At 48.7% G+C, this 24,177-nt stretch overlaps 1 protein-coding gene across 7 annotated transcripts in view; it reads left to right on the top strand.

Annotated features, from left to right (window-relative positions):
• The window catches only part of PRDM16 (PR/SET domain 16), a 269,867-nt gene extending 248,190 nt beyond the window's left edge, over positions 1-21,677 (top strand). For 4 of the 7 annotated variants that reach the window (XM_061351660.1, XM_061351658.1, XM_061351655.1 and 1 more), the window contains 8 exons: positions 3,329-3,416; positions 7,129-7,298; positions 9,152-9,229; positions 14,913-15,082; positions 15,665-15,839; positions 16,606-16,836; positions 17,780-17,954; positions 19,620-21,677. In XM_061351660.1, the coding sequence (XP_061207644.1) occupies positions 3,329-3,416; positions 7,129-7,298; positions 9,152-9,229; positions 14,913-15,082; positions 15,665-15,839; positions 16,606-16,836; positions 17,780-17,954; positions 19,620-19,754 (1,222 nt within the window). In that variant the 3' untranslated portion in view covers positions 19,755-21,677. The remainder of the gene's footprint in view (positions 1-3,328; positions 3,417-7,128; positions 7,299-9,151; positions 9,230-14,912; positions 15,083-15,664; positions 15,840-16,605; positions 16,837-17,779; positions 17,955-19,619) is intronic. The other 3 variants (XM_061351659.1, XM_061351657.1, XM_061351661.1) reach the window with 2 other exon arrangements.
• Positions 21,678-24,177: the final 2,500 nt, after the last annotated feature.

Here is a 24,177-nt window from a genome sequence, read left to right as displayed (position 1 = left end):
AGATTCCAGAGGTTTGATTCGATAAGAATGCAGAGTTCAGCTGCCTCGGAGCCTGGGCTCGCATGGCTTGGGAATGAGTCAGGAGCCCTGGGAGCCTGGAAATGCAGCTCTCCCACTGCCTTACTTGATGGCCTTTGTGAGCTGGTTCACCTTTCTTCCTCCTCACCACCCTTTGTCTCTCTAATTCCTGTTCTTAAGAGTTTTCCAGTTCATAGGAACTGCTGCTGTGGACCAGCCTTCTGAAGCGTTTTTAGGTCTGGCGTAACATGTGCTATGTAAACACATGGTAGTATGTTATTACCTGCATCCCTCCCATATGCGCTGCTTGCAGACTCAATCTGTCTTAGAAGATAACAAGGGGTTTCGAGTTCTACTTGAAGCTGCTGGGTTTTGAGGAAGGCCCCATCCATGAGGTCATGCCTAGAATAAGCTGAGCATGGAAGTCATGCGCAGAACAGATGGGATGGAGTTACCCAACTGCCAGTTCAGCTTCCAGAAGGAATGAATTCAGAAGGTGTAAAGGGAAGACTTGAGCCTTCTGTTGGTTCAGTGCTTTTTGTAAAGCCTGTGCCTAAAGGAAAATTTTTATATTAGATTAGTTTAAGCTTTACAGTGAGGGTACCAGCAAGTCTGTGTATAACCCATCCGGGCCCTGGCACTACCTTGGTTGTCCTTCTGCTACAGATGAGCTGTGTTTGTCACGCAGCAAATACCATTTGCTTCTTTTTAGCAAAGTCCACCACGAAGAGGTACCCTGACCTAGTTTGGTTTGGACGTTAACATGGCAGTTAATTCTCCCTTAGGCTGGGATGCATCGTAACGTTCTTTCTGGTACGTGGGTTTGGCCTGGAGGGTGCCTGGATTCGGTGTCTGTAACTGCACAGGCAGTTTCTGGAAGGGGATGGTTAGTTCTTGGTTACTCGGGCCAAATACGAGTGTTACAGGGGTGCTTGCAGTAACCCAGCTATGGAAGGTCATGGATGCACACAGGAGCTGCTGGAAAGCCTCACAGTCACCGCAGCACGATGGTGTCAGCACTGGGGTGGTTCACTTGACAAAGGACCACGAACTGCAGCGGGTGGTGTGGCCTTCCCCGGGCTGGAGCAGGAGAACAGCACCTATGTCACCACCACACTGCATTGTACGGCTGATAACTGTGGGAAAAAATGATGTCAGTGTCTAGGCAGGCCAAGGAACTGTCAGCTGGGATGAGGATTAGGGAGCCCTCGTTGCTTGCTATTAAGAACGTGTCTCTCGCTGTGCCAGACTCGCAGGGTTGATGCCGTGTTGCTCGCTCACACATTTGCCATCTGTGATGGAAACGCTGCATCACAGCCCGGGCCGTGCGCGCATTCTGTCCAGGACCACCGCGGTCATCTCCTCCTGGAGACATCGGGGATGATGTAAACAGCCCCGCGTTTATTTCTGTGCTTTGGGGAGCAAAATAAATGGGATGGAAAGGCAAAAGCTTCGCGTTACTGCAGGGTCCTGCCACCTCTGGGCATTCTCAGTAGGAACGTTAAAATAACATGGGTTGGAAAAGCCGTTGCCAATTAAAATAGCAGCCTCGGGAAAACCGTAAAGGTCCAGAAGACAGATGGAAGTGAAGGATGGGGGCATCATTTGGTGCATTCCACAGGATGCATATAGTTTTAGTAATACATTAAAATAGAAAGTCAGCAGTGGAGTTGCTTGTGAATCAGACTCCTGATGTCATGAGCTAAACAGCAGAGCTTCCAAGTCCCAGCTTGAAAAATATGGAAATATTTTGTTTCTAAACTTCTCTTTATCAGACTCTCTCACATCATTTGGCTCCTTCATTTTTCTCCCAAAGGCCACTTAAATCCTTGACATTTTCTCCTGGTGATATAATTTAATGCAGCCAGACAGCCTGAAATCTGTGCAGTTTTTAGCTCGGCCTCGTTAAGGTGACATTCTCAGGCACTGGGCTGAAAAGATCGGCTTAATCCTCCGGTGGCTGTGGAATTCTGCTCTGACGGGGAAGGCTCTGCGTGGGTTGTGTGCTCCTTGCCCAACACCAGGAGATGGGAAAGCTGCCTGAAACGCTGTCGTTCACAAAGGTTGGAGGTTTATGGTCCACCCGGGGCTGGGGCATCCCCTGGGAATTGAGCTGGTTCCAGAGGGTAAATCTCTGCTCGGGACATTTGCTCTTTCACCTCGTGTCAGGGAGAAACTTTGGTTTACAGATGCTTGAACTCACTGTGGTACCCCCCAAAGCACGGTAGTTGTGACTGCGTTTCAGATCCAGCTCTTCTCTTGCCTTCTACCCAAGGAAAATTAAATGCAGATTAAATACAGTTCACTAAATAGCACTCTGCAGGACTCTTCTTTTAAACTCTTTGGTAATTTGATCCACACACCAATCAGCTGAAATGCAGCAAAATAATTTGCTCTCATTTATGCTGGACTAACGTAGTTAAAATTACTCTTCCTATTGGATTTCTGCTGGTTGAGCTGAGGTGGACTCTGCTCCAGTGATTTAAAGATGCAGCTGCATTTGGTGGAGTTACTTTCATAACACTTTGTTCCCATGGAGGAGATTCCAGTTTCTCTTTTTGGTGATTCCACAGCCTGGGTTCCCCACAGCAGAACAGTTTGTGAAAGCAAAGCCAAAATGAGGAGCCTGCCTTTAGGAGCATTTCTCTATAGTAAGGTGCTTAAGCATGGAATGTTTTGCACATGGAGCCATCAGGAGAACTCGGGTTCTCAAGTGGCTTCAGAAATCTCCCACCGCTTCCTGCCTCCCTAAATGGTTGTCCGTGTCTGCTCAGAGAAACTCACTGCAAATGATACCTCAGCTGCAAGGGAGGAAATGGATATGAAACACCTGATGATTTCAGCACACTTGGGGCTGCAAAGCTTGGCCCAGCGTTAACTCTTAAGATAAAGACCAATTCTCAAAGACCAGGCAGGGGCTGCTGCTGTGGACTCCAGAGCTTCTCCCATTCAAGCACTGTTTTTGCTGTAAATGTAAGGGTTTTACATGACATTCCATAAGAGCAGAGGCTTACAAACCACTGCAGCAGAGGCATTAGTCCTCACTTGGAAGGAGCACAACATTTTCTTAGTTGCCACTGACAGCTAAGCAAACACTGCCCAAAGGAGGGGATCCGTTTTCGTGTTGTTTCCAGTGCTTTTTGTGAGGCAACCTGTGGGTCATAGTTTGTACTGTCCAGTAAGAAGGGGAAGAAAGACGTTTGTGTCAGTAGGAGATCAGCCTTGTGTGTGTCATTTAAACAGCTCTGCAAGTGGTTTGGGTAGTTCTTTGCTGCCTGTGAGGTATGTAACCCTCTGTGTTGTTGTCCAGCAGGGTGGAGAAGCGGAAGGTGACAGACCCTGTGGGTGCCCTAAAGGAGAAGTACCTGCGACCCTCCCCGCTGCTTTTTCACCCCCAGGTAAAAGCAGTAACGTTACAATGCGGTGAATGCTGGTTGAATGCTAAGGAACTGGAGATGGAGCTGGTGCAGACAGGTCATTGGATCAGGCTCTTCCTCATCCAAAGGCCTGACTGGAAGCTCCTCCTGTTTTGCTTTCAGATACTTTTAATTTCCTGCCTGCTTTGAGGAGGATGGTAGCTGTGCCTTGCTGCTTCTTTTCCATTAACAGAGAACAGGGATGAGGTCTGGACAGCTCGTATAGTCTGCCAGACTCCCCTTTCACATGCCACAATGCCTATGTAATTTTCCCATTGGGAACACCTGGTGCAGTGATTTGCAGTAGTGCAAAGTGAAGAAGGACTGTTCAGCACCAGGCCGTAGCATTTTACACCTGCCTGGAGTTCTCTTGCACCACTGAGAAGGTGTAAAATTGCAGGGTAACGTAGAAGTGGGGCTCAGTCCTGCCTGCTCCTAAAGGTGATGGATGGGTCACTCAATGGAGAACTCATGTTCTCTCCTTCCTGCACAGCTGCTCTAGTCTCTGTTCTCTGACAGCTCATGGATCTCCTTTGGGTCTGAGTCACTGCTCAGTGATGGGAAACGCTGCTGGACAGCTTTCCCATTGGAGAGTGGGCCAGGAATGCCACCCCATTACCCCACCAGGCCTTTACCTACAGTGTCTGAGTGGCACAACCAAGGCTGTTCATGAGAACACCCCACTCTACCAATCCACTTATCTTACAAGCCGTAGCTAAACTCTCCAAGGAGTGATGCTGCTCTTTATCTTTAGGGTTCCCTGCTCCATAATGGTAATGGAGCAAGCTCTGCCACACGCTGCCCCGCATTGTCCCCAGTGTGATGGTTACCAGCGATCCTCCATCTCTCCTGCCACAAACACACGCAGGGAGCTGTGCTCTGTCGTCGTTATTGTGCTCTCCTTTATATTCACATGCATTGTTCTCCTCTGATACTGTTTCCCACCTTAGATAAATAACTTGCAGGTTTGTGAAAGCTGGGTCCTGGTTGCTTTCACAGCTAAACTTAGTTCCCTCATTGTTTCGCATCAGCCTCAGAGTTTGGTTAATAACTTCCCCCGATTTTTCCTTCGTAGAGGCTGGATAATGGTGACAGGCTGGCCAGGAACATCCTGTGTTTGTGTGAGTTAGAATAGTGGGGATATCTGCCTGTAAAGAATCTGATAGCAGGGAGGAGCTGGTGTGGCAAAGCAACCCAACAAGACGATGAGAAACGTACAGGCCCTGAGTAGGAGCAAGCATTGGGTGGAAGGTGACTAACATTGTTCCTGAGATCCTGACCACGTCCTCTTCCCATGGCAGTGAAAAGATGTGGAAGGTCTGGTTATCTCTAATAGCTTATCACACAGAATAGCCTAAAATTTACAATCACTCAAGCCCAAGGCTTCCTGATAACTCAGCTTTCATAAAGTGGGTGGCTGTGTAAAGATCACTGATCTAGGGAGCTGCTGTTCCCATGCTGTGTAGTCACTCGGGTATTTCTAATATGGTTTGTTCAAGAACATGGTGGGGGAGGATTTACGGGATCCCCATCCAATATTATCCTTTACAAGTCATATTTTCAGGGAATCCTGCTCCTGTCTTCATTAAGAGCAGCGTTCACGTACGGGGTCAGTTAGGGGCACCCTCTACGTGTGTTTCTCTGAACACGAGTCTGGTCTCAGCCTTTTCTTCTGTGAGTAATTCCCCAGCTCTCATGGAGGGCCCTGGGTGGGATGTGGTCATGCCAAAAGATGTAATAAAGGCTGAGCATTCAGCATTCAGAAGATGCTTTCTCTCTCAAAATGAATTTCAGGCCACTTTTCTTTCTTAGCCAGTCATTGACAGTGGTTCCTCTGCTCTGATGGGAGTTCTTCTCACATTGTCTCTTTTAAATGAACCCCTGGACAAAGTAAAGAAACGGTGGAACTTTGTGAGAACTTAATGGAAAAACCTTTTCTCACCTGTTAAGTTTTCTTTTCTTCTCCCCTTCTTTTTTATTATAACCAGGCAGTTGTTCCCTAAATAGCAAAGTGCCTTTGCCACTGGAGAGGCTACGGCCGGGGCTTAGCATTTTAAAACAAGCCTACGGCTATCAAGCCAGCAAACATCTCTGACTAAGTGCCTAAAGAACAGGGCACAACAAAAGATAGCTCCAGGTACTCCGGCAAAGGGCTGAGTGGCACAGCTCTGAAAGATCCGGATAGCATTTTAACGTGATGGTTTTGTTACATGACTGGCAGCTGGGGCAGAGCTTTTGCTGTAAATGATCAAGGAACCTTTTCAAGTGGCTGGCGCTAAGTATTACTTACTATTTATCATGGGCTGGGAGCCTCCAACTAAGGGGCCGTGGATCTATTATCAGGAAATGGGTTTTACTACTCCTCTTTTTTACAGCTTATGAATGGTTGTCAGCCTTCCACAATGTAGGCTTGGGTGATTAAGACAACTTTTTCTTTATGGTCGTACATTTTAAACAATATCTTGGCTCTTTTCCCTGCCCCCCCTGAGCCCAGTTTAATAAAGTGTAAACGTGCAAAAGGTCAGCCCTTCCTGTACAATAGAGCATCTAGTTTTGATCTATGGCTTCCTACTGCCTTCCGCTCGCTCCGCGCTCGGGCTGACTCCGCTCGGGCTCCCGGCTGTCCCACTGATGTCATGGGCAGGGAGGAGGCAGCTTTATTGCTGCCTTGTTTGCTTGATCCCTGTTTTCTGCTTGGTGCCTTGGAAGTGCTCTCAAGGGTGCATAAAAGTGAGCGGTGGAGATGTCAGCAGAGTTCTCCGAGTTGCATTTCTCTCTTAGATTTGGATTTCCTGTTTTGCTCTCAGGAAAGTACAAGTGGGTTTCTTTAGGCAGGAGGTTTGTGCGTGTCCTTTGCTTTTTCTTTTTTTGCACACACAACGTTTTTCTTTCCTTCTTTGCTTTCCCCTTCTCCTCTCTCTCCATGTTTTTCCCTTTCTCCCTCTTTTTGAGTGGTATTTCATCAGTGTTCATGTGAGAACGTGGCTGTTGCCAAGTCATAGAATCCTGGACTGGTTTGGATTGAAGGGAGGACCTTAAAGCTCATCCAGCTCCAACCCCTGCCACGGGCAGGGACACCTTCCACTAGAGCAGCTTGCACCAAGCCCTGTCCAGCCTTTCCTTGAACACTGCCAGGGATGGCACAAGTCTCTAGGCCTGCGTGCCTGTACTTCCCATCTGGACATTGATGTGTAGGTTGTGCTCCTCCAAACCATAACTCATCCAGCCCCAGCTCACACAGAGTATTTTGGCTGGAATTGCACTCCAGGAAGCTCAGCCATCTCCCCCACACCCTTCCATCCCCTTTGCTGGCTTCTGAACCTTTCTTACATGTAATTAAGATGCTGGCCCCTTTGCTAGGCAATCTCTCTATGGACCTGCTCCATCCTGAGTCTGATCTTAACTCCTCCTCTTCACCCCTCGAGCCTCAGCCTCTCCCCTGTCCCAGCTCCCTGTGCCCCCTCCCACTCTGCTTGGCCAGGATTCTTCTGCCTCCTGCCCAGAACTTCCCTGTCCTCTCTGAGCCACCGTTGCCTGCTGACCTGCCTGTCTGCAGCTCGCTGCTGCTTCCTTCTGAGCCCAGCAGAAGCAGCAGCAGGCTTTGACCAGCACACTGGTGCTGAAAGATGTTTTATGCACTTACATTGTTTTCCTGTGGATCTTTATGACGTGAGGCCTTGCCTTGTCCTTGCAGATGTCAGCCATAGAAACAATGACAGAGAAACTGGAGAGTTTTGCAGCCATGAAGGCAGACACTGGCACCTCCCTGCAGCCCCTTCCACATCACCCCTTCAACTTCCGATCTCCGCCTCCCACGTTATCGGATCCCATCCTGCGCAAGGGCAAGGAGCGGTACACCTGCAGGTAAGGGCCTGGGCACCCCAAAGAGGAGAGGCCGTGCCTGCAGCACCTTACAGCATCCCTGGAGCTGGAGCATCAGACAGCAGCGTGCAGCGGAGCAACCCCACATGGACATCTCTGCTGTCTTGGCAGGGGTGGGAGGGAAAACAAGAAGCAGCAGAATTAGAACAGCGCATTCTGATGACTAACTCCCTCTGAAATAGCTTGTTTTGTCTGCTAGAAAATCAGCATCTTCTGTTTTCTTTGTAATTTTTAATAACCTTGAGAGCAGATCTGGAGATTCTCAAGCAAACAGGATTCTCCAAGCCGAGTTTCTGCTAACAGATGCCATGGTTTCCAGAGCAAGTGCAGTCACAGTGATGTCCAGTCTCAGCTAGGCAAAACATTGGTATTTTACAAATGGTAAAACAGCTTTTTCAAGCACAGTTGTATCTACAGAAGCACTTAGGTACTCGCTGCAGCTCTAAAAGCTTGTATGAGAGCAGATCACCAGGGAATAAGAACCTCTGTCTGCCTATGCAGTTTTACCTGCAGCTCCTGGAGGTTCTTGTGGTGGCTCCCACTGCATTTGTCTTGGGTGCAGTAAGGGGGTACGTGTTTTGTTTGATATATCTCTTAGTTTCATTTGCCACAACAGCTGTGGGCTCAGATGTCAGCTGAATATTGAGGTTTCTACCTAAAAGAGGAGCTAAACTTATGTTTAGTTATGCACTCACAAGTCCACATTTGGATTTTCATCACTGAGGGACACTCACAGTAACTGCTCATGTTCAGGCCATCTGAAGGTACTGGATGTCTTATGTTCCTTCTGCAGCAGTAAGCATCAGGTTTCATTGTCACTGAATGTAACCCTTCATCCTTAGTATTTTATTTCCCAGTGAATACTTTTATTTATACCTCCCTTCCTTTTACTGTGAATCAGATTTATTGGGGAACACTGTTCCTCCTCTGATTTCATTTCCTATTGCTGCATTTCCTTATTCCAAACAGGCTGTCAGACTCACGGCAGTATCTCCTGATAACAGTAACACAGTGCTGCAGCATTTGTCTACAAGGAAATCCTGTGGATTCCAGGAAGGATGATCAAGTCCATTCTGTATGATGGGCAGCTAAACAGGGCAATAGAGGAGGTCTATAAAAGTCTCCAGTGCAGTATGACTAGGTAGTGATTAATCACTCTTAATGCAGGAGCGAGGTAGCATCAAATGCAGTTACTGAGTGACAGGTTAAACCAAGCAGGAGGTTCTTCCACACCACACACAGTTCAGCAGAGGGCCTCGTTGCTGGAGGAGGTGGTGGATGTCCAAAGCTTATGTGCATTCAAAAAGCTTTTAGAAAAATAGGTGGGAGAAACTCAGGAAAAGGGTCTCAAACCCAAATATGCAGCCTTAGGCTCAGGAGGATCTCCAGTTCAATGGAAGCTGGGCAAATGCACTGGGGATGGGTCACTATGATTACTGTGTTCCTATGTGCATGCCCTGGTCTCCAAGGTAAGCTCTAAGTCAGGCAGCATTTGGGGCCGTGCTGGGTGTTCGGGTAGGGTTTTTCTTGCCTTTCCCCTGTGTCCTGTTGCTCTGCCCCTCTGGAGATGAGTCACACACACTGTGAATCCCATTGCTCTGCAGTGGGCATCGCTCGGGTGGTTTTGACCTCCAGGTCTTCCTCCCTCAGAACACGGGTTCCTGGAGGTATTCCTGGATAAAGGGGTTTTCTGATTGAGAGCGAGGGGCCGGTGGTGGCTGGTGATGGGTGCTGGCAGTGGTGTGGTGGGGCCGGTGGTGGCTGGTGATGGGTGTTGGCAGTGGTGTGGCATGCAGGACGCTCTGCACTGACGGTGCTTTGGCTTCCCCCCTCAGGTACTGCGGGAAGATCTTCCCACGCTCGGCCAATCTGACCAGGCATCTGCGGACACACACTGGAGAACAGCCCTACAGGTGAGGCTGCCCCCAGACAAAGCCCCTTTCCCAACACACTCCTCATTCACCACCATGCTGTTTTTATTCCTTTCTGTAAAGCTGTGCCAGCATAATTCCGCGGTCCTGTAGCATTACATACAGTGATTCATAGGATTGTATATTATGTGTACCAGCCAAAAATAATCAGGCTTGGCAGCTTGAAGATAGACACTTAACTTATATTTAGATGTATGCTGGCAAATGAGTGGTCTGATTTGCAGTGTTGTTCGACACTCACGTTAACCATTCATCTCAAGGACAGCTGAAGGTGCTGAATGTCTCTGAAAATCGGGCTGTTTTGAAGGGCTTGCCAGTGAGCTAACTGTTGGGTCTGGCTAGGTTTCTTTTTTCTTTTCCTAATGCATATTTAGAGGTGCCTGGAGTAGTGGATCAAAACCCCAGAAGAAAAGCCCTGTAGTGTGTCCACTTTAAAACCTAAGTTAGGGAGCATCCTGCCTTAAATCACATAAACAGTGATGAGAGGAGGGGAATCCATGTGTTGTGTCCCCTCTTTGGTGGGTGTGGAGGGCAGGAGGCTGAGCTCTCCTCTGCTGGTTGTGGACAGGGCAGGCTGGGTTTTACAGGTCACTTTGCACTGTGTGTGTGCAAAAGGGCACATTGTGAAACCAGGCACCTCCTTCCCAGGGCAACACCCTGCGTGCAGGCAGGAGCCGCCTGGGCACGCACCAGGGCTGCTGCTCTTAACGGGACTTCTGGGGCAGGGAGCCTGGGCAATGGGAATAAAACTCACTAGAAAATACATGCAAGTATGTCTGTGTATGTGTAGGTGTATGAGGGAATATTTCTCCTGCAAGACCAAGTGGGAATTTGCACCCCACCCCCCATATTCCTCCTCATGTTTTGCAGTCACTGTCAAAAAATACTCTTTAACGGCTGCATACATGAGCAAAACCGAGCGAGTGATGGATTGAGAGCCTGCTGAAAATCAAGCATTGTGTTTCCATGATAGGAGTGCTTCACGTGTTGTCAGACACCAGTAACCATTCAAACTCATGGGTAGCTAGGAGTATGGTATTCCCTTAGAAGTTCACAACAAATCTAACATAATAGTTATTACATGAAGAAAAACACAAATTCATGAGCAGCAAACAGCCAAGTGCTCAAATCCATCACAGTTTCATGCTTAGTTTAAGTTAAGAAGCCACTTCTCCCACATTGTAATCCCTGGTACGGAGAGAGCCCAGGTTTTTTTCCATGCAGAGTCATACAGAATCTTGAGCGTAGACATGAGGTAAATTCAAAACAAAAAGCCCCTCTCCAAGCAGACATATATTTTGGAACCAGTCCCCGTTCTGATTTTCTCAGTTGCGTTATTTGATAGGCCTTGAATGAACGCTGTGTATTCACTGCACACCCCTGTCTGACTAAAATGCTTGCTCCCGATTATTCAGAGATTGTTAGTTCAGTTTTCTTCCAAAAAAGGAGACTTGCAACTTAACAAAGGTTAGGAAAATAAAGATTTATTTGATCTGGTCTTCTCCCAGAAAATGGCCTGTGTGGGTTTTTGTAAGAGAGGTTTGACTTCTGGACAATGTTGCATTCTAATGGCACTCCTGAGAGTTAGGGCTGCGCTTACAGAGGAGCTCAATTATCATTGATTTTCTCTTGCTCTCAGAGAACTGAGATTTCCAACTTTGGCAGCGGAATTGTTTTGAGAGCTTGTTTTTGAAGTGACAACTTGAGGCAGGTAAAAGGAGGTGCTGAGTTCTCAGTGGTGCGCTGATGTCTGTCCTCTGACTTGTGATGAGTTCAGTGGTTCTGTTTCCTTTTGACTCTGCAGTGTTAGATATTCACCCAAGTACACATTAAAATGTTCTCAAAGCTGACACAAACAGACCAGGTGCCCAACTATAGGTCAGGAAACACGGAGGCCAGAAGAGAAGGTGCTGTGGGTTTGATTCCTGGTTGTCGGTGAGAAGTGATGTGTTTTTCACCCAGTCACTTAAACTTCCCAGGAGTCTATTTGATGTGTAAAGAAGGAATTAATGGCACATGAGCAGTAAGGAGGCAAATGAATTCTTTTTGGAAATGGGAAGTGCTGTGTGGTTTTGGAAGAGTAAGAAATACCTGGTAATGCACTGCCTAAAAGCATCCAACATGGAGTAGTGCATATTTCAATCCCAGTGCCAAAAAGCGCTGTCAAACTTAACCTCTTTCTTTCAGAGAAAGGCAAAATAAGCTGGGCCTGCAGAATCACGTCAGACTTACCTGGAAGCTCAGGTCATAAACCCAGGGCCTTGTTACCATCTGAGCTCACCAGCACAAGCAGAAGTGACGTTCCGTATGCTCAGAGCACAGGAAGGTTAGGGTGTGCTGCAGTTGTGGCCTTGCCTCTTTGCTTTTGTTTTCGTTCTCTGGACTCGCAGAATCACATAAACTGCATAAACCCCAGGCTGGGAACAGCTAAAAGTGTTTGATTCAGCAGGACTTGTATTCTCTTCTTTCAAATGCCCATTCCCTCCAGGATGCCGTCTAATTGATTCTTGAATTACCCCAGTCCTGAAGCCTGTGCGGCTGCGATCCCTCTATAAAGATGTGCTTCCTGACGGCTGGTTTGAATTTGTTTTCCTTTCATTTCCTTTTCAGCCCCCGTGTCCTGTTATCTGCAGTAAGCAACTGGAGCTGACATCTCCCATGTCATTTAAGATGCTTCACAGTTCAATGAGCATCTCTTCTTTCTCAGTTTCTTTTTTAATATGTAGCTTAAATTCATCCCTGCTATAAAAGCGCTCTAGATGAAGGAGTTCCTCAGTAGGTGTCCACGTGTTTTATGCTTTGTTACTGCACTTCTGTCTTTGCAGCTCACATTCATCATCAAATAAGTGTTCATTTTGCAAGTGCTGCCGTGCTGTTGGAACTTCACAAAGCCCTGTATCACATGCTGTACTGTCACATCTGGAGCGGTACCAAACTGCTGTAGCCAGACAGCAATTAGCTCTGTTCCTCATTCTGAGGTTTTGCTGGGCTTTGCTGCCTGATTTTCCCCAGGTACCTGAGCTCCCTCGAGCTCTGGGGGTCGCCTGCCATTCTTCAGTGCTCTGGTTCCACTTCGGCTCATTCCCAGCCATCATTCACTCCCACTTTGGGTTTTTTTAGCCCATTGGTGAGTTACTTTAAGCTGATGAGGACGAACCTTTACCAGTGCTCTGTCAGTGTGTTTGCAAAGCAAATACTGCTGCTTCTGAGTTTTATTCTTCTCCTGGCTCTGTGCTCACCTCTTCCCGGATTTTAAGCTGGTTCCCTCTGCCTGGATCATTTATTTAGATTAAAACCAGCAGAGACCCAAGTACCGACCCCTCTGGGGCCACAAATAACGCAGGCCGTCTCCCTCATCCCTTTGCTTTCAGACATCAGCTATTGCTCCTTTCGAATGCCCCTCTGTTTCCTATTTTTGTAACAAGCTCTTTATCCTCTCTCCATACCCTACCCTGGATCCACATAGCTCATAGAGCAAGGGCCTGTCAAAGGGGACTTTTCAAAGACTTCCTGAACATCTAAATAAATGGACATGCAGGAGGCGAGCTCACTCTTGCCGTGCGCATGCAAGAGCTCCCTTTGAAGTCACTGGGACTGCTCCTGTGAGTAATGGAGGCAAGACCCAGCCCAGCAAACACAAGTGAGGGGGGGGTTTGGCTCTGATGGACATGGAGCTGGTGGGGACAGGCAGGGAGCACAACCCAGAGACAAGGAGAGGGGGCTGCTGGTGACGTGCTGGTAGAGCCACGCTGGGCACAACCACCTATGGGAGTCCTGGGAATAGCAGGGATACTGGAGCGTTGGCTGGTTTGGACACTTTGGTCTTCTGAAGTGCTGAGGAGTAGAGGCTGCCGAAGCCTGGCAGCCTCTGAAAGCAGAGTCAGCGGTGGCTGGTGGACAGGGAGAGAATAGGAGCTGCAAACCTATGAGTGTTTAGCTCTCTGTGTATAAACTGTGCTTGTTCTTGCTGATGTTCAAATAACCTCTTGTTTTCTTTAGTTGTTCAATTCATTTTCTTTCTAAACGTGGCAAAACCTTTTGAAGTCTGAGAAAAGTGTGGTTTCAAAAGAGATTTGGCCTTCTTGCAAGGTTAAGCAGAGTAAAGGTTCATTACTTGAAATGTCTATTCCTGTTGGTGAGTTAGCAGTAGGAAATTCAGAGGTGGGCACGGGATCCATAAACAGGCAGTGATGGAGAGCGTTTCATAAATGTATCTCTGCAACTTAAAACCAAAAATACCCATTTATTATTAGAGAGCAAATAAAAACCACAGCTGTGGCACATCTGGAAATCTGTGTTTCACAGCATAGGTGTTTCTACCCTCACACCTCCTTCCTGCAGTTGAACCTGTTGTGTCTGTAGGAAGCAGAACTATGTCCTGGGTGTTGGGGCAAATCCAGGTTTGTACTTGCATGACACGCCCAGGGTGAGCTCTGTGTGCCCGCTTCACACAGTGAACTGATGGCATTCCCAAAATGAGCACAAGTGCCCTATCATCCTCATGCCTTATCAAACAGCTCAGCCCAGTGGGGTGGATGTGGCTCTCGGTTACAGCAGCACAGAGCAGTTCTAGAGCAAGTGGGTTTATTCTGGAATTACAAGGGCTTAAGAACTGTTTTCATTTTGTCCTCAGAGTGCCCAGGATTTACAGAAGTTTGTAGCAGAGAAAGGATTTTACTTCTCATAGGGTTTGGAAGTAGAGCCGTGAGGAAAGCAGCTTTGTTGAGGTACAACTGACATATTTAAAGGGAGATCTAATGAGGGACTCGGGCAGATTCAGAGGAACTCGGTTTTCTGTAGCTTGAGGGCTGAAGCCCTTCACTGCGGCTCAAAGCTGCCCTCTTCAGTCCATCGGCTGCGGTGGAGAAGCAGGAGAAGGCGAGGGCTGAGCTCCCACAGCCCCTTGCTTTAGCACAGCCTTGGTTTTCTTCCAGCACATCCACCGTGGGTCCTGCAGAGGTTCCTTTCAAAGAGGGAACATTTCTCCACTCATCAGTTTCCCTGGACATTCTGGCTCGGCTCCTCGCATTCCACGTTTTTTCATCATAAACCAGATATTCACTGCACAGGAGTAAATCTTATCCTGTTTGGAAATGACAGTGTATTTCTTGGGAGCTATTGTACTGTAATAACCATAATTCCCTTTAAAGGCATCTGTGCTGCCTACATCCCGAGGACCACAAGGAATGTCACAAATAAATCTGGAGTGTTCTGTATGTCCAGATAACTGTGTCATGGAGGGATATGCTAGCTAATAACTACGGGATACATTTAACCTCCCTCCTTTCTTCTCCTTCTGTCTTCTTTTTCCTCCCTCCACAGCCATATTTCACCTACTTCCCCTGCGAAAGGAGAAGGGTGGAAGAAATAAATTCACCTTCCTTGTTTTTACATTTCTGTGTGGAAAAGTAATTATTTTGTTTAAAACTTGTATTTGTTTGGATGACTCGCTTCTTAATTAATCCTAATCCTTCCTTTGTGCTCCTTGAGTAACAACAATATCAGATTTGTCTGGAATGATTAATGCCTTGTGCTTCCCAGGTCCTCCGCTGAGTAAAGATTTATAGACCAACATTTTCTGCCTTTCTGATAGTCAGATTTTTCTCTTTCTCCCTTTTTCCCCCCCCTCACGTTGCACTCTTTGGCATTTGCTTCTATTTTTCAGGTGTAAATACTGTGACAGGTCATTCAGCATTTCCTCCAACCTCCAGCGGCACGTTCGAAACATCCATAACAAGGAGAAGCCATTCAAATGTCACCTGTGTAACCGATGCTTTGGGCAGCAGACCAACCTGGACCGGCATCTTAAGAAACACGAGCACGAGAACGTTCCAGGTAGGAAGGGGCATGGCTGGGGGGTGCTGGAGGGAGAACACCGCATGCTCTGGTCTTTCTGCTCCTCGGGAAGCCTTTCTGGAATGCATGGTGATGATGCTGTCCTCCTGGGGACACGGTGAGACCTCCTGGTGCAATGCAGATATGGACATGTCAAGCTCTACCAAGGGTTTGCAAACCTGAAATGCATCTGTGGGTATGTGTGAAGTTCAAGAAGATAAACAGGCTTTGCCTTCAGATAAAAACTGCAGGAGGAAATTCCTGTGCTGAAGCCAGCTAAGTGATTTCCCAGCCTAGGAAAGTCCAATAATTATGGAATAGTTACAGGCAAACAACTCTGCAATGGTAGTGATTTTGAATTGTCTACACCATCCATAAATGCTGAATGTCACCTCTGTTTCTCACTGTTGTTCCAGTCTGGAAAACATGAGCTTTGGTCAATGAGGTTTCTCTGAAGGATTAAATCTTTGGTACATAGTGAGAGGATTGGTGCTAATGTGCCTCCTTTATTTTTCCTGTTAATAATACCTTTGACACTATCCAATTGTTTCTCCTGTTCTCTTTTCCTGTTTCTCTCCTCAGTGAGCCAGCACTCCGGAGTCATTACAAACCACCTTGGGACCAGTGCCTCTTCCCCAAACTCGGAATCAGACAACCATGCACTTTTAGATGAAAAAGAGGATTCGTATTTCTCTGAAATCAGAAATTTTATTGCAAATAGTGAGATGAACCAAGTGTCAGCTTTAGTAGATAAAAGGTAGGGAAGCAGATCAGTCTTTTCAGCTGTCTACCCCTATCACAAGGCTTGGTTGGACTGACTGCACCTGCTGCAGTCCTGGTTTCACATGTATCTGTTGAATGCCATTACGAAGGTTTAAGTCCAAAATGCAGGGATGAGAATTCCCCATCACAATGTGATCCAGGTGAAGAACAGTAAGAAGTGTGGAACACACTGATGGGAAATTTCTGGTGATGTTAATCTTACTTTATGTCACTTGGGGGCATCCTGCTGGGTTCCAGGTCCATAGCACTGGTGATCCCACTCTTGTGCTCGTAACATAATGCAGAACTGCTCTGGTTTTGGAGTCTGCCAGGCCCATAGGGCATGAGCAAAAGTAATGAGAGAGTATTTAGGCTGGCTGTTAGATTACACCGTGAGGAAGCTTCCTCCTGGTGGCTTGAAGGGAGATTGTTAGAGCACAGCAGCACAAGAAGGAAAGCTGCTTGTCTCACAGATGCTTTATTTTAGGGGATAGAAAACCATCATTTAAATCCAGACCAAACAAGATTCTAGTTTGAAAGGCACTGAGGTTGGTGTATACTTGACATGGTTATTAGTCCTTAAGGGAGTGATTTTTAAATGCCTGAAATATGTTGGTTTTCCTTTTCCTTGCAGTTTAAATCAGAAGTATATGTACATAAATGTGTCTCTGTATTCATATATATTGCAGTGAAATAGCCTGCCTTACACATTTGGCATTTTCTTTTCTTTCTTCTTCTTCCCCCTTGACCAAATATTTCAGGCCAGAACTCCAGGATATTGATGGCAATTCCCAGTGTCATGGATTAGCAAATGAGAAAACAGAAGATGTGGACGATGAAGATGAAGAACTGGAAGAGGAAGATGACGACAGCCTGACAGGGAAGTCCCAGGATGAAACGGTATCACCCACCGCAGAGCCCCGAGGAGCATTTGAGGATGAAGAGGATGAAGAGCCCACATCTCTCACCATGAGCTTTGACCACACCCGAAGGTGAGGAGAGCCATTCAGTCCATTCGAGAAGTCGAACGGGGCTCAGACTCCTGACCCTGTGGCGTGGTAGATTGTGAGTGCTGCTGTTTTGTTGTTGGAGCCATGTGTCATACCTCAGTTTGATGTAAGCATCCACCTCAGAGATTCCATTGTCACCATGGTGGGGGACACAAAACAAGTGGACTGCAAGGAGAATCTGTGCTGAGCTGTAGGTGCAAGACTTGAAAAGCTCATATCAGAACAGTTAGTCCAGCACAGAAACCCGCATCTTCAGGGTACCGCCGCTCAGAGGAGAATGTCTTTCCCTCTAAGTCACTGGCCAGAGTGAAGGAAGAGGCGTATGCCTGCAGTCTGGTTTGTGCTGCTCTGCCCATTTTAGTTGTAGCCAAACGTTGACTTCAGTTCTGGTTCTCAGAGCTCTGGGGAAAATTGAAGCTTTTTTCTCAAGGTCAAGCCATGTTAGACACCTCTAAAATGAAAGTTCATGGCACAGGCTTAGCTTGCTTTTTGCCTCAGTTTCCTACATAGTATTTGTAACAAATGATGCAAAGTAGTACCTGACTTGATTTCAGTGCATCCCTGTTTTCATTGCAACCCAAAGAAAGCACAGCAGTGGATTCAAGACACTGGTCCGGTGTCAAACATCCCCAGGAGTGCACAGCATCCTCCCCACAGACAACCAAAGGGAATTGTAGCCACGCTGACTCACAAATAGCGATGCACTGATGCTTGTGTGTGCACAGCCATGCTCTCCACTTTTTCTTTGCTCCTTGCATTGTGTGTCATGTCGGTGTTTGTCCGTCTGTCCGTTCACGCATGTGGCTTGTGAGTCCCCTGTGGTATGTGCATGCAGGCACTGGGTTAGCAACACTCACTTTGGCTAGATGTGAACGGTGAGATGAGCTAACAACAGGTAAACCCCTTCCCCTGGTCATTGGTACAGGTGTATTGAGGAGGACGAAGCCGGCCTGTTAGATTTGGAGCAGATGCCGAATTTTGGGAAGGGGCTGGATCTTCGCAAAGCAGCCGAGGAAGCATTTGAAGTTAAAGATGTGTTTAATTCCACCTTAGACTCTGAGACAATAAAACAGACTCTGTACAGGCAGGCTAAAAACCAGGTAGGTATATTGCAGAACATTTTACCTAGCTCGCACTAGGATTAGCAAGCTCAAACAGTTGAGGTTCATTTTCCCCTTCCAGTGACCAGGAATTCTAACTGTAACATGTGAATCATATGTGAACTGTGTCTTGTTGCAACTGTACTGAAACAGAGGAGAAACCGAGTGGGCATCCGTTCTAGATGACCAGGTCAATTTACCCATAGCCTGTGCTGTGAGAACATGCTTGTAGAGAAAGATAGAGGCGTCTGTCTGTTCTTATCTGTGTGTATAAATGTTTTTATGACTACTATTCATTTATGCTGTGGGATGGGTCTTCAGTTGAGTCCCTTTCTAACCTTCAAGCAACAGAATTTGCCATGAAATCTGTTTTAAATGTCCAGCAAAGCAGCAGCTGAACACAGTTGCCAAGCAGAACATGATTTCTGATTTATCATCCCCCTTCACAGTAGCTGCCAGTACTGAAGCTGAGGAAGGTCTGCTTGGAGATAGGACACAGCTTGGTTCGGGGTGAAATCAATTCAAACACAAGCCACTTGCCTGACTCTTACATGTGTCCTCTTACTAATATGCCAAATGTACTAACCATGTAGTAACAGCTTGCTCTGTCACAATTTGTACTACATTGGTAGGCCCAGCCTGTGCTTGGATGGGGAGAGTATTCTTCTTCTTGAATCCATTTTATAGTGTATGAGATGCAGGACTGGTTACACTTAAATCCCAGCAAGTAACCTGAACAGTTCTAACCATCTCTAGTGCAGGACATACAATGGCAGAACAGCATTTGTGTGAGCAGCACAGCCCCTCTGGCTGGCTCTTAAGCAATTTTAGACGTGTGCATGTCCATAATAGTACAAAGCTGTGCATCTTCCAGCACACACCTACAGTACAGTGTGTTGACAAGTAGCTCTCGACTCTTGCTTTTAAGAGGAGAGGCAGAAGTTGGAAAACTGGTTTATACTGTCCCCATTAGAGTTGCATTCCTAAGGGTCCTAGTGACTAAGGGTCCTACTGTGGTAAGCGTGGTACTGATGACCCAGGTAACATACGGTCTTTGTCTCTTGCCCTGCAAAGGATTGCGTGTGGTGAGTGCTGCTTTGGCCAACAGAGCCCCAGTTCCATTGCAGAGTATATGTACCTATATTCCTACATACCTGAGCCCGTTTTTACAAGCACCAGTGGGCTCATGGCAGGCAGTACCCTACTGCCTGGTGGGCTATGCTAGTGTGGCTGTTGCTGCACCATTCTGGGGCACATGGCCTCACTTAGCCTCTGGCTTATCTGTAGCTGTACTTTGTATTAGAACAAACCAAAGCAGCTGCACTGTGCGTGTAGCCACTGTCCCCTGGGCAGAGCCTAGACTCTTGGTGCGGGTTTGTGACCAAGTGCAGAGCTGGCACAGCATGGGTTTGGTCCTGCCCTGGGTTTGGATGGTGGCCTCTCCTGGCTAAGCCTGCCCTGCTACAAACTCCATGGCAGGTTTGAGTGGTTGGAGTGATGGGTCTCATCCTGCTATGCGGATGAGAGGTTCTTAGCCCAGGCCAAGGGGTGCTGGAGGGCCTGCGTTTCCTGCGTGGTTAGCTGGTGCTGTGTTTCACATGCTTTATCTCAGCCTGTCCTCTGTGTGTATTCACATGTGTCCTCTGCACTGCTCTCTTCTCCTAGGCTTATGCAATGATGCTGTCCCTGTCTGAGAACGCTCCCCTCCATGCGTCCTCCCAGAACTCGCTGGGTGCTTGGTTGGACATGGCAGGAGCAGCTTCAGAGTCGGGGACCTTCAACCCCATCAACCACCTCTGAGAGGTCAACAAGGCACTGGCCAGAGCCCCGGCGAGGAGGCGGTGGTGCTGCAATTATCCCAGCAAAAATCCCAGCAAGCAGAAGACAGATGAGGGGGCCTCAGGGAGTCGTCTGGACCCTTGGCTGAGGAGGAAACCTGTCGCGTCTGACCTGCAGGTCCTGCCTTTGTGTCTGTCCAGAGTTTTCCTTTCTAATTTATCAGCATGAGCCTCTCCAGAACTGGATAACCCTGAAGCAGCCCCAGGATTTCACAGTCTGTAGGAATAGCACGAGCAAGACACGAATTGCAACAGTGCAATCAAGCATTGGCCCCTCTAACCTTACCCAGCGGTTATCACTGAGCCAGTAGAGCCTGCCTGTAAATGGAAGCTTGAAACCATTTGGTAGCATTTCCTCTCAACTCAGCTGAATGGTGAAGTACGAAGGGAAGAGCCAGGTGTGACCTCTCCCTGGTGCAATTCTACGCAGTCACTGGAGTTATACCAGGGAAAGGGAAATTCAACCCATTCTGTTGCCCCCCAGAAGAGTTTGGTGTGTGTGGTGGGTGAGCTTCGCCTGACAAAGGACAGTTTGGACATGCCTTGGCTTACCAACCAGGGGTTTATAGAGTGGCAGCCTGGCAGTGTCAATGGTGGCAGCAGTTCCTGACTCCTGCAGTTGTTCTGCTGTGCTGGACGGTTCCTACACATCACCCGCTCCATGCAGCCTGTAATTTCAGTGGAAAGATGATTATTTCCTTGCTTCATCAGGCTCAGGGGTACAGCCCTCTATTGAAGCACATAGCTCAGAGTCCAGTTGTGTCTCTGCCTCTGCAATTGCTGGCAGATATTTTATGAGTCTCACCCCCTTCACTGATCCAGAGCAGCCTTCAGAAAGACTGTGATGGTGTCTCTGCTACTCTGCATTGCACTTACAGTCTGCTGTTGGAGCAGGGATTTTGCAGGCAAAGCTGAATTAGAGTAGTCAAGAAAGCACTTAAACCTTGCAAAGGATGGCATTGGCTCCACAGAGCAGATCTCAAATGTGTGTCTGGAGAAATTTCACATTAAAGCATCTAAGATGTAGAAATGATGAGGACCAGACTGCTGCTGGGTGACACCACGGGCCTCTGCATCTTGCCCATTGCAGTTCTGCATCAGCAGCCTGCTGGGAGCCTGGAGGGAACGTTGTGTCCAAAGCATGAGAAGTGAAGAGGAACTTTTCCCATGAAGGTCAGCATCATTTGGTACTGGATGTGCTTCCTGGAAGTGTTTTGTCAGGTAGTAACTGCTTGCAGAACTGGGATAATGGCCGACTTCAGAGAAGCAGCACGCAGCCGTCAGCGTGTCTGCCTGCAAATCCCTGACATGTGCAGCCTGCATGGTATGGGAGAGAACGGATGGAGGCTGCTGTGCCAGGCACTGCGGAGAAACCCAACGGGGAAGCCTCATTCCAGCATGCCAAAACAAAGGAAACAGCTACCTAAATAAACAAAGCTGAGATCACGTTGGGACGAGACCTTTGCATCCAAGAGGAGACATGAGGCTGGTTTTAGATCCCCAGGAGCCTCAGACAGCAAGGAGAGCCTCAGGAAAGCACCTTGGGGTGGCTTTGGTACAGAAGGAACAAAATCGGCAGCATCAGCGTATTTCCAATGGGATTCACCTTTCCTGTTCAGTTTTCCACAACGTCCGGGGAAGGTGCTCGAGGCCGAGACCAACAGCACGGCCCCAGCTGCCTCCTGGATTTGCACAAAGCTCTGGGGAGCAGAGCCCGAGAGCTGCCCATGGCAGCAGACACCAGCTCTGCGAGGGGACGGGCTCTCCCCAGCCAGCACCTCTGCCTCTGCCGCCGCTGCTGCAGCCCAGCCCTGCCCGGGCACTCGGCCTTCAAGTTATTGCCACAGGGGCCAACTGAAACTAAGGAAAGAATTGTTTCTTTTCCCATGGGATTGATTTCAATCTGTACAGAACTGGTCAGGGTGGGCGGATTCTGGTCTCATTTTATTTCTTCCTTAACAGTATTTTTTGCGTTCGACGTCACTGTTGTGAAGAAATGATGTTAATACGAGGGCGTCGTGAAGGACCAAACCGGTGTCATTAAGGGTGGATGGTGAATGGTCGGTAACCAGGGGGGAGGCAGAGTTTGTCCGTGTCCAAACGCCCCTGCCCCCTGCTCCAGACAATCCCACCTTTGGTGACCTCTGCCTGGGGGTGGCCGGGGGGGGCAGAGCACCGAGGTTTCTGTGTGCTCCCTGGGCAGCAGCGAGCGCCAGCCCCGCACCGGGCGCCTGCGCCCAGCACCCGAGCCGGGCTCTGCAGGGCCAGCAAGGAGCCGGCTGATGGCAACTGAGGGCACCGCGTCCCAGCGGGCACCTGCAGGGGCAGGGAAGGGCTCTGCCTCCACGGAGCTGCTCCAGGAGAGCACGGACACATCCCTGCCTTAACCATGGGGATGGAGCCGTCCTGTCCTGCCCTGTCCTGTCCCAGCACAAGGGCCTGAGCTGCAGCTCCCTGGCTCCTGGCCACATCCATCTGTGCATCTTTCTGATGGGGACCACAGCGCTGTCTGCCTGCTGGAGCAAGAGCTGTGGGAAATAGGAAGTGTTCATGTGCTCTGCCCCAGAGGTTTGTTCCTTGTTGAAGCAATCCTTCAGTTCAGCATCGCACTTCTCAGCATGAGGAGGTGATGGAGCAGCAAGGAGCAGCAGTGAGCTGGTCTCCAGAATGTGGCCAAGTACCAGGAAATGTCGCTGTAGGGATGTATTTGGGGTGTGTATGGTCTTCCCTTCGCTGTCTCATCCCTCCTGTTGTGTTGTTTCTCCAGGAGCACAGTTTGTTGGCTCTGCCCGGGCTGGAGCAGCCACCGTGTCCCTCATTGGGCTGTCCCATGGCTCTCCAGAGCATGGGCCTCTCTGCACAGGGACCGGGGGGCACAGACCAGCCAGGGACTGAGGACATTGCAAAGAGAGCTTTTAAAATCATGAGATGATTTTTTTCTTTCCCTCTCTCCCCGTTCAGTCTTGTTCCCATTCCCTCCGCCCAGTGTCTCTGTAGGATCTCCTCTGATTTAGCACTGATTACAAGTTTTAATTCTCCCACATTAAATAAACAGAAAGCCTCACTGAACCTCTCCTTCTCTCGTAGCTGTCATTCGATTGCACTTGAGCCGTGCTGCAGCTCATAGCGGGTGTTGTTTGTGATCTGCTGGTTTGGCACAAGCAGTCCCTCGTTTTGGAGGGTGTTTCCTGAGAGGTGCTTGTTGAGGCGGGTTCTGCCAGCGGGCACAGTGCTGGGACAGGGCTGGGGTGCTTGGGTGTGATGGGCCATGGAGCCATCATGCTCATGTCCACCCGGTGCCACCAGTGTGTCGATAGAGCAAGCCCAAGGGTTGGAATGTGGCTGGCTGCTTGTTTTAAAGGCAGGGTACCACTCGAGGCGGGATTCAAACCAAGGATGCTTGTGTAGGGTCTGTTTATTAAGAGTATTTTCCCATCCCATAGCCATACTGCCACAGCAGCAAGGAGGGGAGAAGCACTGTGAAGTTTTGGGTAGCCGCTGGGAAGTGAAGGTGCTCCAGGAGGGGTCCTCACTTCTCACCATGACTTTGACCCCAAACACCTTTCTGCTGCTGGTCAGGGAGGAGGAGATGGCTCTGCTGCATGAACCTGCCCTTTCTCCTGCTGGCGGGCAGTGCGGGTGGTGCTCATCACGGCGGCTGATGCAGAGAGCTGGGGGTGCAGCACGACTGCTGCGGGTCCTCCTGCGGGATGTGCGGACAACACGCGGGTCGGAGGCACCCGGTCTGCTCTTTGCCAGGCGGCTGCTCTGGGCACGTGCCTTTCCCGTGCATCCCGAGCATCCCATGCTTCATGCGCTGCAGCAGGGAGGAGGAGATGCACAGCAGCAAAGCCAAACCAAACAGGGTCCAAGAGCGAAACGCAGCCAGGTTTGCTCAGCAGCATCCCAGGACAAAGCTCCGAGCCTGGGTTTCTGTCCTGCTCAGAACAGAGCAGAGGAAGCTTCCAATTCTCCCTAAGCAGCACTTAGACTCGCGACGGACGCTCTCGGGAGCGGCAGCCTTTGGAAAAGCACTTGCACAACGACGTGAGCGTGGTTGACTCTGAGCATCGAAGCACTGGATTGAGGCCCCCCCTCCGCCCCGGTCAATCTCTGCTGACTCTACCTGCGGTTCTTACGTGCTGTACTGTGTGTGTGTGTGCGTGGCGGGGCATGGGAGCTGCCCGGGCTGCGACACCAGGGCAAAACCCTCTGCGGCGAGGCGCTGGTCAGTAGTGTCGTCACCAAGCCATGGAGCTTCTCTGTAGTGTTGAGTGATAACTGTGATTAAACCCTTCCTGAATGATTCCGAGGTTATTTTTCTCTTTTTTTTGTCGTTAATTCTTATTACCACTTTTTTTTGGGGAAAAATATAAAATAAATTA

The sequence above is a fragment of the Neopsephotus bourkii genome, unplaced genomic scaffold, assembly GCF_033783945.1.
Source record: "Neopsephotus bourkii isolate Nb327-2 ecotype Australia unplaced genomic scaffold, CSIRO-AGI_Nbou_v1 NB_593, whole genome shotgun sequence".
Lineage (NCBI taxonomy): Eukaryota > Metazoa > Chordata > Aves > Psittaciformes > Psittacidae > Neopsephotus > Neopsephotus bourkii.
This window is presented reverse-complemented; position numbering and strand designations above follow the sequence as displayed.